Source organism: Pyxicephalus adspersus, chromosome 9 (genome assembly GCF_032062135.1).
Source record: "Pyxicephalus adspersus chromosome 9, UCB_Pads_2.0, whole genome shotgun sequence".
Classification (NCBI taxonomy): Eukaryota; Metazoa; Chordata; class Amphibia; order Anura; family Pyxicephalidae; genus Pyxicephalus; species Pyxicephalus adspersus.
Window position 1 is genome coordinate 61,037,946 of NC_092866.1, and position 14,623 is coordinate 61,052,568.

The following is a 14,623-nucleotide window of genomic DNA, read 5'->3' on the forward strand; positions in this document are numbered from 1 at the left end:
TTTGCTTTTTTTTTTATTTTGTAGCAAAAACTTAACAAGAAAAAAAATGTAAACAAAAGTTATCTCAATGCAAAATACAAAGAATACAAATCAATTTGCCAGAAATGCACTCAGCTTCCAAGTCCAGCTGTAACGTAACGGTTTTCATTCATGCAGTCATGGCGTATCTAGCAGCAGCTGGTTAGATTCAATTTGACTTGTTCTCGTAATGTTGAAGATGTTCCACAACTTGTCTAAGCCACTTCTTCAGATCACATAAGTGCTGCCAAATGACCCCAGTTTTTAATTTCTACACATTCTACAGGTCAATACCCAGAACTGACGTTAAAGTGCACATTTTGGACACCAGAGACAAAGTATAGCAAAAAAACATTTACGTCAAGGTGGAAAAATCGCCAATGAACACAGACTGGGACCGGCTCCACCATCTGCTACATATCATTTTATTATACTTTTCCCTGCAATTTGCGCTTCGTCATGTAAACTGAAGGACTAACATCTATGCAGACTTCCTGACACCAAGGGTGAGATTATGCATCCCACAATGGGATTTTTACCTACAATCCTCTACTTGGACAGCAGGGGTGTAGTGGGGCAGGCATGTTTTGGAACGCCGTGCCCTCACTTTTTTTGGGAATGGGCAGGCGTGCCCACTCTTACTTTGCACCCCTCGGGTGTACTATATCAATGGTCGCCAAAAAATGTTAGTGGTCCGTGGCTCTGTCTGGTCCGCCCCTCCACAGGATAAGGAGAAGGATCCCGCTGGGACCCCCCATTGATTTAGCACACCAGCCAAAGCCGCAGCCATGTCTCCCGCATGAAATCCCAGGCTCAGGGCGGTGGGCTGGTTGTTTCTCTGGACAGGCTCAGACCTGCGATAGGAGAGTGGGAAGGTTGTGGCATCATGACGTCACCCCTTTGAGTGACACATGGCTCCGCGTGCATGCGTGGTCAGGAATCCGTATTACTGTGCCCCCCTTATTTTTTTTACTACTACACCCTTGTTGTCTGCCTTATCACATTTCATGGTGATTAGATTAACGTGTCTGTTTATTCTCCGTGGTTATAAATACTGAAGTCTTTTCTTGAAACCCATTAGAGGTGAAGAAGTGACTTGAACAAGCTACAAAGTGTCTTCAACATTACAACACTAATTGAGCCTGGCCGACATTCAGCATGTGTTTTTCCCATCTAATTCACATAAAAACCTGCAGCACCATGTCAACCGTGCATCATGAGATGTTCTACAACACACTCCTGATTTATGTTTAGCTGCTAGAATTGCATATGGAATAAAAAAACGTTCAGAAGAAATAACAAATACACAAATCAAAATGAAAGATACAATAATTATACACAACAAAAATTATACATGTAACATATTCTAGAAAAAGAAACATTTTTTAAACAAAACAAAAATGTATGCGGACAGATAAAAAGTTGCAATATGGGACCTTGGATTCACAGGTGGACTTCATTCAGCAGTCCATTCTGCAATCACCCAACACTGCCAACACTAATATGGTAAAAATAAGTGTATTATGCAAAGTTTGCTGTGTCCTCACATTAATAGGTGGCCATTGTAAAACATAGAGAAGGAAGAGCTCAGGACCCCTGAAATGTCAGCTATGCACAAATCTACTAGTCTGATCAATGTTCATTTCATTCAACTTGATCGATATAAATGCTGACTATGAATGAAAATCAGTCAATTCTACTACCACATATTAATTGAAGCATGGCAGTATATTAATTAATTCAGTATTGATGCAATATCATTATTATATTATATTGAGTGTTCTATTCAGACCCTTTTAGGTGGGGGCACCATCCAGCATTTTAATTACTGTTGGTCAAAACTTTTAGTTCAATTGAATTATTGAACGGACTGTTTAATGAAAAATGCACCTGTGTATGGTCAGCCTTCACTATTAGAGAGATTTCCCTGTACTTCCGGTCCTAGAGAGAAACAGCTCCCTTTGACAAAGCTGGCAAATGGAAGAGCAAATGTAAACAAATTGCAGGTTTCCACTCAAGCTCTGGTGGCAGCTCAAACATTTTGAAATTTCCTATAATTTCTAATTTCATGGACAATGGTCACAGACAGTAGTACAAAACAGTAAACATAATAAAAAAGCTCTCCAGGACTGGAGAAGATAGACTATCATGGGTGAACCTGTGTAATGCAGCTAACCCAGAATGGATCTGTTGCAGGACTGAAAACGTTTGCCACCAAAATACCTTTTCAAAAAACCATTCAGGTTTGCTATATCACCCAGGTTCTCCCATGACAGTCATACGTCTCTAGTCTTGGAGAGCTTTATTAAACCAAGCCCAATCTGTAAAAATCCTTAACAAGTTACACTTACTCCTATAGTCAGCACTGTTAGTTATAAAAATCTATAAAAATACTTGTTAGTGATTATTAAAATAAAAAATCATAAAATACATTTAAAAATACTGCAACATTAATATGTGTCTTAGGTTATTTTGGCTGGGATCATGACATTCATATTATAGACTCTCACCAACCAGCTGTGTTCTTCCAAATTGCAAATTCTAAAGCATGTTAGACTGACTGTAACAGCGGCCAAATACAGCAACATACAACACAATAAGGTCATTTTATTACCCCTTTATCCAGCAAGTAATTCTGTATTTTTTCCACTTTCCTAAAATGATGACAACGTTTGCTTTGCGGTGAAACTGTACAGCGCTGGGTAATATGTTGGCGCTAAATAAATCCTGTTTATTATTAATAATAATTAAAACTGCATTAATGTGTTGTCACCTCGTGCACAGGGCAGTCTTAGATGGGAATAAAGATTTAGGTGAAATTAAAGAGACAAGCAAAGGAGCAAGGGATGTATTCTTTTTGGAATACAGCTTTAAACCATGGTGCATAGAAAGTTGATCTTAGTAAGCACCCCTGCCGGTGTTTCGTCAGCCCCTGTCATTGGCATTTTATAAGGGTTTGTCTGTTACAGAAAGTGGAAGAACAGAGATCTACTTACCGGATCAACAGGTAATAAGTAATGTGACAAGAAGGTTTATAAAATGCTGCATTAAAGTGTATCACCAGGCAAAACTTTTTTTTAGGGAAAAGTAGTAAGGGATAGACCTCCTGTCAAGTTTTTATAGATTTCTGTGTTGTTGAGATTCACACTCTACTGGTTATCATTGTTATATAAAGTTAGGGGAAATTCCTAACTTTACTAAAACAAGGGATGAGGAGAAACGAGGACAACTTTACCTGGGGACACAGGAATTCACACTTTGGGGGATTTTCTCTAACTTCTTGTTGCGTATATGGGGCAAGAAGTAAAGGGCACCTATGGTACCCAAAAAAAAACTCCTTGCTTTCCTAAAAGTTTTGCCCATTTATAAACTTTAATTATACTCCAAAAATGCTGTGATTGTGACTGGGGTGCTGTATTCAAATTTGTATTATTATTCAGAGAATCGAAGGTCAAGAGGGATCTTAAAGTACAAATTTCTGCTCTGGTTAGACTTCATTCTAATAAAGCCAACACCTTACCCATACCAGGGGGGCTCAGAAAGAAGCACGCAAGAGGAATCTTGGGGGAGGCCCAAAATGCGCCAGAGTAAAAATCAGATGGAATTGGACAAAACAGCCAGGCTCCAATAAAGAGAAGATGACAAGAGGAGATGACAAAATGTGTCGGATGTTATGTGCAAATCCATCTAGTAAACATTTTTTGGACTTAGTCTGAAGCTTTCTTGAGATATCCTTCACTTATATTAATACTTAAAAGCTTCATCATATATGTGATTTTTTCATCAATTCTACAGATTGTGACGTATTATGGCATGTTACAGAATATCTACCAGTATCTAACAGTATTTTTACCATACCGTTGTAATGTAACCAATCATTGACCACTGTATCATGAACAATTTATTAAGGAATTCTGTATTATACTTTTTGTTCCTGAAAAAGAAAAAAAGAAAAAGTGTTAGGTATTGTATTAGTAATTGCATTTTACTGCACTTAACTGCACTGTTGGGATAAAATAAGAGAAAACAAAAGAAAGAGGTTTAAAGTTCAGAGAGTTTTGTTGAAGAAGTAAATATCATAAGTATTGATACAATTTGGATTCATACATAATTATGTTACGTACATATTTTCTCACATAATATCCCCAGTCTAGCTGTATTATCACAAGACTGGGATAATTGGACTAGACAAAGAAAATCTAACCCGATGGGTTGTTTGACCGGAGTAGTCATAAAACGTCCCGATGCATTTCGCCACTTGGGGCTTCTTCAGGGGGTGTACAGTAAAGACTTTAACAGTCTTTTTGTATTGTGAGAAAAATCAATAATTGGTGATACTAGGTAAGGGTAAAAAGAGTTTAACTGGTATCATGCTTCTGGTTAGTCAAATAAGAGTAAAAAGAGGAACAGTAGGTGGTTCATTTGGTATCTGGTACTCAGTCAGTATTCCACTTAAATTGGATTCCTTTCTTGGGTTTCTCCAAATAAACATAGGCACCCCATAGGGAGTTCCAGAGCACAGAAATAGAACTGTATGCAGATGGTGTCACAAGATGCTCATATCTGGTCATCCCACAAGCAAAGAGCCTAGTATAACTTTTTTATATTTTTTATATATAATGTAAAATTCAGTGTCAGGCAATGGTTTTTCTGCGCACGAGCAGCTCAGTGTACTAACTTAGCCAGCCTTAGATCTAACAAATGGACCTTATACCGACCTCCGATCTGAACCCCTCAACCTTGTAAATTTGGGAGTTGGTCATTGAGGCTGGAGAACTACACATTGACAGTGAAGGTAGAACAATAAATGCTCCTCGATACCCTGATGTCCAGATTTTGTAAAGGCACCAACAAAGAGAAGGGGAGGTGATTTTTAGGCCAGGCAATTTTATCTCCATGCAGGTGATAAGGTACCAAAGCATTGGCCCTTCCTTCTACCACCCTTTCCCAGTCCCGTCTTGCTCTACTTACCCTGCTTTTCCAATTTCCATTCACGGGTTTCCAGCTTTAGGAGACTCTGGTGGTCAACTATACACTTAAATATTTTCCCAATGTCTTCCATCTCTGGGGTGTAAGTCAGAATGGAAGTCGTGCTGTACAGACCATCTTCACCAGTGATTAGTACAGAGACGGGTGTGGGTAAGGTTTCATCCTCCTTATACCATTCAATGTTTATAGTCTGTGGGTAGAAAGAGTGGATTCTGCAGGAAAGCTCCATTTGCTGGCCAACGTGCTTGCATGTGATCTGTTCTAAAACAGGTTTAGCTGCAAACATAAAGCAGGAGTGAGAATATTTGGAGGGGGAGGTTAGTATAATACAGTACACTGTGCGGATTTTGCTCCGCTTCTCCTAATAATTATACGGTATTATCTCAGCCACAGCAGTGAAATGAGTATGATACATCTGTTCTGAAAACTGAACTAAATATATTCAAATAATCCATGGACGCTAACTATTAATGTCACTGACCATACCACAGATACATTTCTTCTTAAAGTCTAAACAATCACATCTTTCAGCTCTGACTTTCCATACGTAAAAATAAGGCTGATAATACATAAAGAAGGTCAAAAGCTGACCATCTAGGTTGCAACTCATTGGTTTAGATGTACCACCAATTATGAAGTTTGTGGGTCTGCCTAAGAAGATATATACTTATTGCATTGCTTAGGACTTTATTTAATCAGAAAACCTAATTGTGCCAAGCCTGGACGATTTTAGCTTTATGTACAAACTTTGACTATAATCGATACTGTGTTTGCAGATAAAGAGGAAATGACTTAACATGACTTGTGTGACTCTTCTTAGTCACTACCTCCTTTTATTCCTCTTGGTCTCTGTTGGTTTTAACCACAAGATTCAAAAGTCTGCCTAATTGGAGTTAAAAATACAAATAAAGACTTGCTTGCTTTTCTTTGGCCATGGAGCACCTTCTGGTAAAATATGCCCTGGTTGGAAAATCTGGAGCACTTGGAGAAAATCCACATGCTCCAAGTGAGAAATATGTTGTTAAAATAGCACCCATGTGACACCCAAAGTCATTTCCTTAAAAACCAGGACAAAAAAGGCATAAATCTAAAATACAGTTGGTTCTTGTAAGAAATCTTCACTGGTATTTCCACAGCCAGAGAAATATCACAGTGACAAACTGGCTTGGATGATTAGTGATTATATATATATATATCTGGGATTGTCTATGTACCGTACTGTTTGTTCTCTTACACGTTTATGTTTTATGCTATATGGTTGAAAACTTGAAAATAAAGAATGTTTAAAAAAAAAAAAAAAATACAGTTGGTTCTGATCAGAACTACACTCATTAATTCTCAATATTTGTGAGGTTTTGTGTCTCCTGTTACCAATCTGTTGCAAAGAAGTATGAAAGCCATTTAGAAGGCATACTAAAAACCTAGATAGCTATAATTTCATCCAATCCCTTACCTGCAACAAATGTCTCCAGGTGAGCTGTCAAACATTTGTCTATTGCAGGATAGAGGACTTTACAGGTGTACTTCACACCATGATCCTTATTGAACTGTCCAATGAACGTCAAAGAGCTGAATGACTTGAGCAGATTACCCTCATGTTCTTCATCTGAAGCTTCTGTGTATGAATACCTTGTGTCTATTATCTTCCCATCTTTATATATACATTGTTCCCCTCTCAGCCAAGTTATTTTTAAAGGTCCCGGGTCACATTTTAGGATTTCACAAGTCAGAGTCACCTCTTCACCATGTTATAGACATTTCGGTGGTATAATGTGAGATGAGAAAAAATCTATAAACATAGAGAGAATAAACTTAGAAGACACAATGCAGAATAAACAGTCATATAAACAATCCAGAATTTCAGCCTTATGAATAAGGAAACAGATTTTAAAATAAGGAAGCAATAAATCTAACAAGTTTCTTTACCAGCTTTATTTGCGCAAATATCAATTTCTAAGAAGATAGTCTCTACAGTGCTCTCCCCCCCCCCATATTTAATTTCTAAGGTGGCCATACACTGTTGACATTTTACCGTATTTTTTGCCGTATAAGATGCACTTTTTCTTCCCCAAAACTGGAGGGGGAAAGTGGGTGCGTCTTATACAGCAAAAAATATGGTAAATACATTAGAATCAAATAAAAAAACAGGGCAATCTCAAAATATACTAAATCTTGTGCATGAATATAGAGGAAACGCTTCATAGGAGCAATCGCTGTGTATCAATATAGCTTTGTCTATTGCTATACCAGGTAACATTTCTATTAACTGGTGGGTGACAGTGGTGTATGGATGGTGGAAACAAACACAAGCCATGGGGAACACTAACAAATATTTGCTGTAACAAAGGGAAAAGATGTGTTAGTAGGACCACTGGTGGTCCCCAAGAAGATTTTGGGGGTCTGCGGCTCTGGTCGCTGCACCCCCGAGTGGGGTCAGGAGAAGGACCCCACTGAGGACGCACTGGCCAGAGCCGTGGCCATGTATCCCGAGCAGTTTCCAGGCTCAGGAAGTGGGCGGGCTGTGTCCCTGCACACAACCCGTGCACTCTCCCATCACAGGCTCAGATCAGAGTGGCCGGGGGTTATAGTGTTATGACGTCACTATGGGGGATGTTCCTCCATTTGATTGACAACTGGCTCCCCACGCATGCACGATCAGGAGCCAGTAATTTTAGTGGTCTGTGGGACCAAAAGGGTTGACGACTGCTGTATTAAAGAATGAATGTAAATCTGACAAGAAAGTTCTTCTCTTATGTGTTGAAATCCTAACGATATGGAGCGGTGCACAATGGTTAACCCAATTAAAAGTCAATATACTGTACCTGGTTGTGCTTAAATCAGCTAGAAATGCTCTCACACATTGGTCATGATTTTGTAAAGCTCCCCAAGGCTGAGGAGGATACAACTTTGTTGAAGTTGGGTGATCCAGCAAACCTGGAATGGATCTGGTCCAGGTTTTAAAACATTTGCTAACAAATAGCTAATGACTTAAGAAATCTATTCCATGTTTGCTGGATCACCCAGCTTTACTGATAAAAATGTATTCTCCAGCCTTGGAGACCTTTATTAATTCAGGGCCACTGTGGAGTTAAACACTTTATTCCATGGGGGATGTTTAAAAATCCCAAGAATTACCCAAATGTTGTCAGGAATTCATGTTGTCAAGAGTTTTCCAAACCGAGTTACATTAGAAAATGTATGAACTATGAGTACAAATTGATGCACGCATTTTCTAATAAAAGATGTTAGAATAAAATCTTGGCATTTACAATCAGGCCTCATGGAATAAAGAATTTAACTCTCACAAAGCATACACAAAAATACAATAAATAGACATTGCCTTTCAACATTCATGGGGTTTCAGAAATTGTAACCCAGCCATTGTAGTCAACATTTTTCATACAATTGTTTATTTTTCCTACTTACCCCCTTGGATGTTTAGTCTCTGTCGTTTGATGTGGGGAGATTTCAGAGCAGCGTGTTTTACTTCTATGATGAATTCAGTATCTTGATCATATCTTTTGTCAGGATATATACTTGTACTACACAGACAATTAAATGAAAAGTTTGAACTCTTTGGTTTGATTGATTGGATCACTTGCTGTTCAAGAAGCCGGAATCCTTCTCCATTCTCAGCGTGGTCCACAGTATCATACTTTTGAGAATGTACTGGTAATGGGTATTTCCAAGAATGAATCCTTTCCTTTTTATCACCTCTTTTCAGGTAAGCATTTATCTCAATGTTTTCAGGTCTGAAATTTGAAACCATCCAGCTCAGAACTGACTTCTTTCGATGAACCAAATCATCGATTCCCAGAATTTCTGAAATCTTTGGTGGCCCTGCATGAAAAGAAATCCAGGATTTAGTACAATGACTCTAAAAAGCAATTGCTAAAAGTGTCTAGACATGTTTTTGTCAACCTTTGAAGAATTGGCCACCTCATTTGTGGCCCCACAACTCACCAAAGGTCTGCACATAATGTTCACTATATAACATACTAGATGCAATGTTGATCAGGTTGGCTACAGGTTTAACTAAAAATAACACAGAAAACAGAAGGGACGTTTATTCTTTCCGTTAAACAGCAGGCTAGGTTTTCTACAATTCAGGTCTAAAGCTGGAAAGGCTGTGTGGCCCAGCTCTATAAATCTAAAGATTCATAAAATACATACACCTGTGGAAGGTGAAACAGCTCCTATGGATGCATTTTGCAGCACATTTAGCTGTTTGCCTGGCGTTGCATGGAAGTGCATTACTATAAATATGGTGCACAGCAATGGGGGGGGGGGGGGGGGTTGTGATTGCCTCTTTGTTTAGCTATTCAAAAGGCACCAATGTGTGAAACCAGCCTTTGGAAAAAAAATCAGTTTAAAATACTAGGAAAGAAAAAAAAGAATGACCCCAAACTCTTACATTTACAAAAAATCAATTGTACTTACGTTTTTTGAAAATAAAACAGGCCGATATCACAAAAGCTACAACCAAAATAAGGATGGGTATTAACACTGACAGAAGAACACTGCTTGTAGGTGGCTCTGTAATGACATAAAACAGACCAATAATTAACATTGGGCTGAGAAATTTTTTTCTTGAACAAAAGAAAACTCATTAATTACTTTCAGAGGTCCCTGCCTTACTCCCCTTATTTACACAAAATGTTCGGAGGAATGAAAATTGTACATATTAGGTTTGAAGGGGGGGGGTTGTGATTGCCTCAGTGTTTGGCTATTAGAAAGGCACCAATGTGTGAATTACAGCATATTTCTATGATGCAAAGGTATTAAAACCAGCCTGAAGAAAAAAATCAGTTTACAATACTAACAAAGAAAAAAAAAAGAAATGACCCCAAACTGTTCCAGTTTACATTTACAAAAAATGAATTGTACTTACGTTTTTTGAAAATAAAACAGACCAATATCACAAAAGCTACAACCAAAATAAGGATGGGTATTAACACTGAAAGAAGAACACTGCTTGTAGGTGGCTCTGTAATGACATAAAACAGACCATTCATTAACATTGGGCTGAGAAATTATTTCTTGAACAAAAGAGAACTCGTTAACTACTTTCAGAGGTCCCTGCCTTACTCCACTTAATTTACACAAAATGTTCAGAGGAATGAAAAATGAAAATTGTACATATTAGGTTTGAAATGATATTTAGGGATCTAAAAATATTCAACTCCCTTCCTGTTCTGGTGACTGACAATGCAGGAGTATTGATCTCCATCATCACGTAAGCTGGACGGCTTCACGGACATCAAGCTGGTCACATTGAACGTCCCGTCACCGTCCGGTGTTGGCACACTGGTACAAGTCTGCTTATCCAAAGCCGACACAGCGAATGCACTGTGCTTCTCCCACCGAATTTTTACAGATTCTGGATAGAACTTATCTACGTAACATATAACGGATTGCTCATTGCCAAGTGTAATTGTGACTTCCTTAGACGACAAGGTGACAACTGGCTTTGCTGTAAAAATAGAATATAAAAATTAGCCAAACTCCTTCCACAAATAAATCATAAGTAGTATATGTAGTATAGCAGAATAAGTTGACATGGAGGGTTGGGATGCAATTGGGACAGAAGTTTGTCTCAACATATTATTAGGCAGCATGGTGTCAGTTACTGTATAAAATACCCCCTAAGATCACCCACAACCTCAGCTGTGTTTAGCAAAAGATTTCTTCTGCAAGTCATGCAAACCGCCCCCCTCCCGCCATCCAACCTTTGTCCTGCACACGATCGAGCATGGGAGCCCTGTTCATATCTAGGAGTCGTCCGAATGTCGGATGTCCTTAACTCTGGGACTACCTGTAGTCATGAATTAAAAGTCACAAACATTGGGGGTGGGAGCAGACTTGGCCAGGGTATAAGGACTATTGCAACTTTATTCTGAGATACCAAATACACATCACTCCATCTGAGTGCACATAGTGCTATTGCCTTCCTAGTTTACAACATAATTGGTTAGAAGAAACACCTTGAATGGATCAATAATATTATCAGCTAAATATCTGGACATGTGGCCAATAGAATGGGTGTTGATACGGTTTATGACTAGTAAAATAAAAAACAATAATGGGCATCAATGGTAACCCCAAACAATCATGTGGCAGGCCACCAAGATCTTCCCTTCTTTGCATGGGGGGGTCAGTGGTACTTATGGTAAATTTCCAGACAGTAGTCAGTGTCAGGTGTAGTCTGAAATTTACCCCATCCCTATTATTTCTGATCGTGGCAGGCTTAGACTATATTAGCAACCCTGAAGCACTGATGTTCCTGTGTTTACTGATGTTTACTGATGTTCATATGCTAGCACAGCCATTGGCCATTATTTTCAGGTGGATAATGCTTTGTCCATGCTTCTCAGTCAAAGCTGGGTGCTGGATCACAGTATAATTGCTGCCACTCCGCATGTTGTGGGTGGCTACACCAGGGCACCCAACATTGGTGAAACTCAGTGCAGATTGAGCTCCCCCTATATAAGAACACCACTAGCTTTCAGTATGTGGCCCTGCCCAACATTGCGCAGTATTTGCTCAGAAGACCTGTGTAAAAATGGGAAGCTAAAAATGCAGTTACTGCACTTTCATTGCAACCCTGTCACTTACTGAAAACCAAAATGTAGGCCACTCTGCACAAGAAAAAGGTTAATACTGAATTTTCCAGGGGGCAATACAAGAAATGTTTGTTGTCTTAAAAACTTTGGTCATTGGGGCAGTTAACACCTCCAGATATGTCAGCTTGTACCCGGATGGCCGATATGGTTGCTTTCTCCAGCCCCTGTAAAACTTCTGTGTCTATAATCACAATCACATTGTATTCACTATCCCCACTCACCTGACACCTCCAAAGTGCGGACAGCTTGGAGCTTGTTACCGGAAACATACACAACACATCTGTACTCCCCTTCATCACTTTTCCGAACATTGTGTAGGGTGAGACTGGCGATGCCTCTTTTAAATTCCTTCTCATAAACATTAGAATTTGGTCTATAATGCGTAGAGACGCCATTTGTAAACAGGTGAACTTTATGTTCACTTCCATTCAACATTGTCAAATCCCAGCGCACAGAATCGGTAGACAAATCCAAATTTATAACTTTTCGTGGATCGTTCTTCTCTGATAGAACACAAGGGATTGTCACATCTTGTCCTAGGAGAGCTTCAACTTGTAACCCATTGTCATTGATTTGTAATGCTGAAATATAAAGCAGACAAACATGTTATGAAAACGGCATTGGGAATTTTTGAGCAGTAGAGCTCCTGTTTGAATTTGGGTCGATCAAGAAGTCAGTCAGTGTTTGGTTTAGTTCAGCAACAAACACCAATATTCAGCCACAAAACTCGGTTTACAAGAAGAGCTTTTACATAACGGCTTGGAAAAGCAATGAATAACAGGGGAGGAGCAGGGGACTTAAAAAAAACGTGGTACTGACAGCCTGGCAATGTCCTATTGGGCACACATGGCACATACCCAACCCAGACCCTTAAAAAGGAAATTTTGAAAATTAAAAACAAAGGAAGGACACAATGTGCACATTCTCCTCCAAAATCTCGGACAACTTGGATATTATATTAATATATTCTACTAAGTAAAATCCCTCTTCATATGATAATTCTTCCACTCATAAAACCGTAACGCTCGCAATATTTACCCTGAAGAAGCATGTTGGTAAAACGTGTCGGGAAACAAACATTATACCAGCTTTATTTATTTACTTCTACCAGGGATTTCTTTGTACAGATGTAAGGAAACCACTAGCCATGTTATCTGAAATTTGTGTGATTAATCTATGTAACCCTTTATTTTACTGAAATATATGAATGTAAATCAGATTCCATACAACTCTTGAATACAAAATACACATTGAAATTGGCAGAAACAAAACCCCAGCTTTTTTGTCCTTCCTTTTTTATGATTCCGTACATTTGGGGTTGGCAAAAAACGTAAATGTTTCGAGGAAAGTCTAGTACCCAATATTTAGAAATTGTATTGATAAACATTTGATAAACAGAAGAGCTCATATTGTGCAAATGGTCATGATTGTGTCCAGATGTGCAGAGTTTAGAATATGTGTAAAAGTATTAAAAAAATTACTTCTGGCAAACAAAAGGTCAATTCATTGCAATGCATATTGTACAATGCACATTATTATACACGATGGAAACATCAGTTCAGTTTTTACTTTCATCTTTGTTGGCTGTATTTTTCCATTTCTCAGCCACTTCTCTAAATTTTACATGAAGGACTCAATGTAACCCCAAACCAAATAGCAATAAATAAAAAATTTGCACGTCCTATAGGCATTTACTCTTTGGTTTTAGCATTATAATATACATATATACATTTTTTTTAATTAAAATAGGGGAAGGCTACATCTGTTTCCTTCTGTATGCTATAAAGGTAGACAAAGGCTGTTCCAGTGTGTAACCAGTGAAGTCCCTGCACTAGGGTTTTGCTATGTCACACAGAATTCAGTTTGAAACATTAATTTTCACGAATCAGCATAGAATATATTTTTAAAGCACAATTGTTTGTTTTTGAATGAGCCCTGTACAAAATATTATATATACAGATATGGATGGATATGGATTTTCCCCTCCAATTGTGAGATACTTCCCCCACCTCCTAGATCAGTGGTCACCAACCAATGGTCCACGGACCACTGGTGGTCCCTGAGAAAGTTTGTGGGTCCACAGAAACATTTGGACGTTATTTGCAAATTTAATCTATTTAATAATAAAACAAAAATAATTTCCTACACTCAACATTTCCATTGTAAAGGTAAATTGTATTTTATTTATTTAAGTGAAAACACACTTTTTTTTTCTGTCAAGCCTCCCGGGATACCTACGTCACACATCCCGGGAGACTCTAGGCTGCTTCTAATCTCGGGCGTGTGAAGAAGGAGCCATTGTGATGAACGCCCTCTCAGCCCGCACCTCTGTGCATAGACATTTCCGCACCCTCAGTAACAATCCACGAACCACCAGGCCGAGAAGGGCCGTCACAGGGCAAGGTTACCACTGTTACCCCTTGCCACACACACCATCACAGGTAGACTGCCACCACGTGCTTGAAGCATGTTGTTGTGTAAAGTCCAAGTTATTAGTCAGAGTCACTGGGCTCCCTGCAGTGCTCAATGCATCCGTGTCGTTGTCCATAGCAGCAGGATGCCACCACGTGCATCCTGTTGCTATGGACAACGTTTATGCACTCTGTTTTTGTATGTAAAAACATACATAAACAGAGTGCATAAACAAATGCAGAAAAATAAAAACTAATCAAAGGATAATAACAGAACAATAGCAGAACTAGAGCAAAAGTGGAAAATCTGAAATAATTCTTAGGTAGAGTTGATTTGCCTTGGTTCAGATTGTTGTGTAAAGTCCAAGTTATTAGTCAGAGTCACTGGGCTCCCTGCAGTGTTTAATGTATACGTGCCGTTGTCCATAGCAACAGGATGCCACCACGTGCTTGAAGCATGCACCGTTTCCCTTGACAACCACAGTTATGATTCTGCTTCTTTTTGTTATTGTTTGTGTCACCCCCTGCCACTCCAGACAGGAATGTCTCAGCAATCACAATGTTTATAGTAGTGTTTTCAGG

At 38.9% G+C, this 14,623-nt stretch overlaps 1 protein-coding gene and 1 long non-coding RNA gene across 4 annotated transcripts in view; both read right to left on the reverse strand.

Annotated features, from left to right (window-relative positions):
* On the reverse strand, positions 1-10,054 carry LOC140338162 (uncharacterized). 3 transcript variants are annotated; one of them, XR_011922200.1, is made up of 5 exons: positions 9,448-9,586; positions 8,434-8,847; positions 6,461-6,796; positions 4,990-5,283; positions 1-3,952 (listed from the first exon to the last, which is right to left on the reverse strand). It is a non-coding gene; the product is annotated as an uncharacterized lncRNA (long non-coding RNA). The 3 variants fall into 3 exon arrangements; XR_011922199.1 differs by lacking the exon at positions 9,448-9,586 and adding an exon at positions 9,899-10,054 and having other exon boundaries at positions 1-5,283; XR_011922198.1 differs by having other exon boundaries at positions 1-5,283.
* Positions 10,055-10,175: 121 nt separating this feature from the next.
* The window catches only part of LOC140337765 (natural cytotoxicity triggering receptor 3 ligand 1-like), an 18,168-nt gene continuing 13,720 nt past the window's right edge, over positions 10,176-14,623 (reverse strand). Inside the window, exons 2-3 of the mRNA XM_072421566.1 lie at positions 11,852-12,211; positions 10,176-10,480 (exon numbers count right to left, since the gene is read on the reverse strand). Of these exons, the coding sequence (XP_072277667.1) occupies positions 10,176-10,480; positions 11,852-12,211 (665 nt within the window). The remainder of the gene's footprint in view (positions 10,481-11,851; positions 12,212-14,623) is intronic.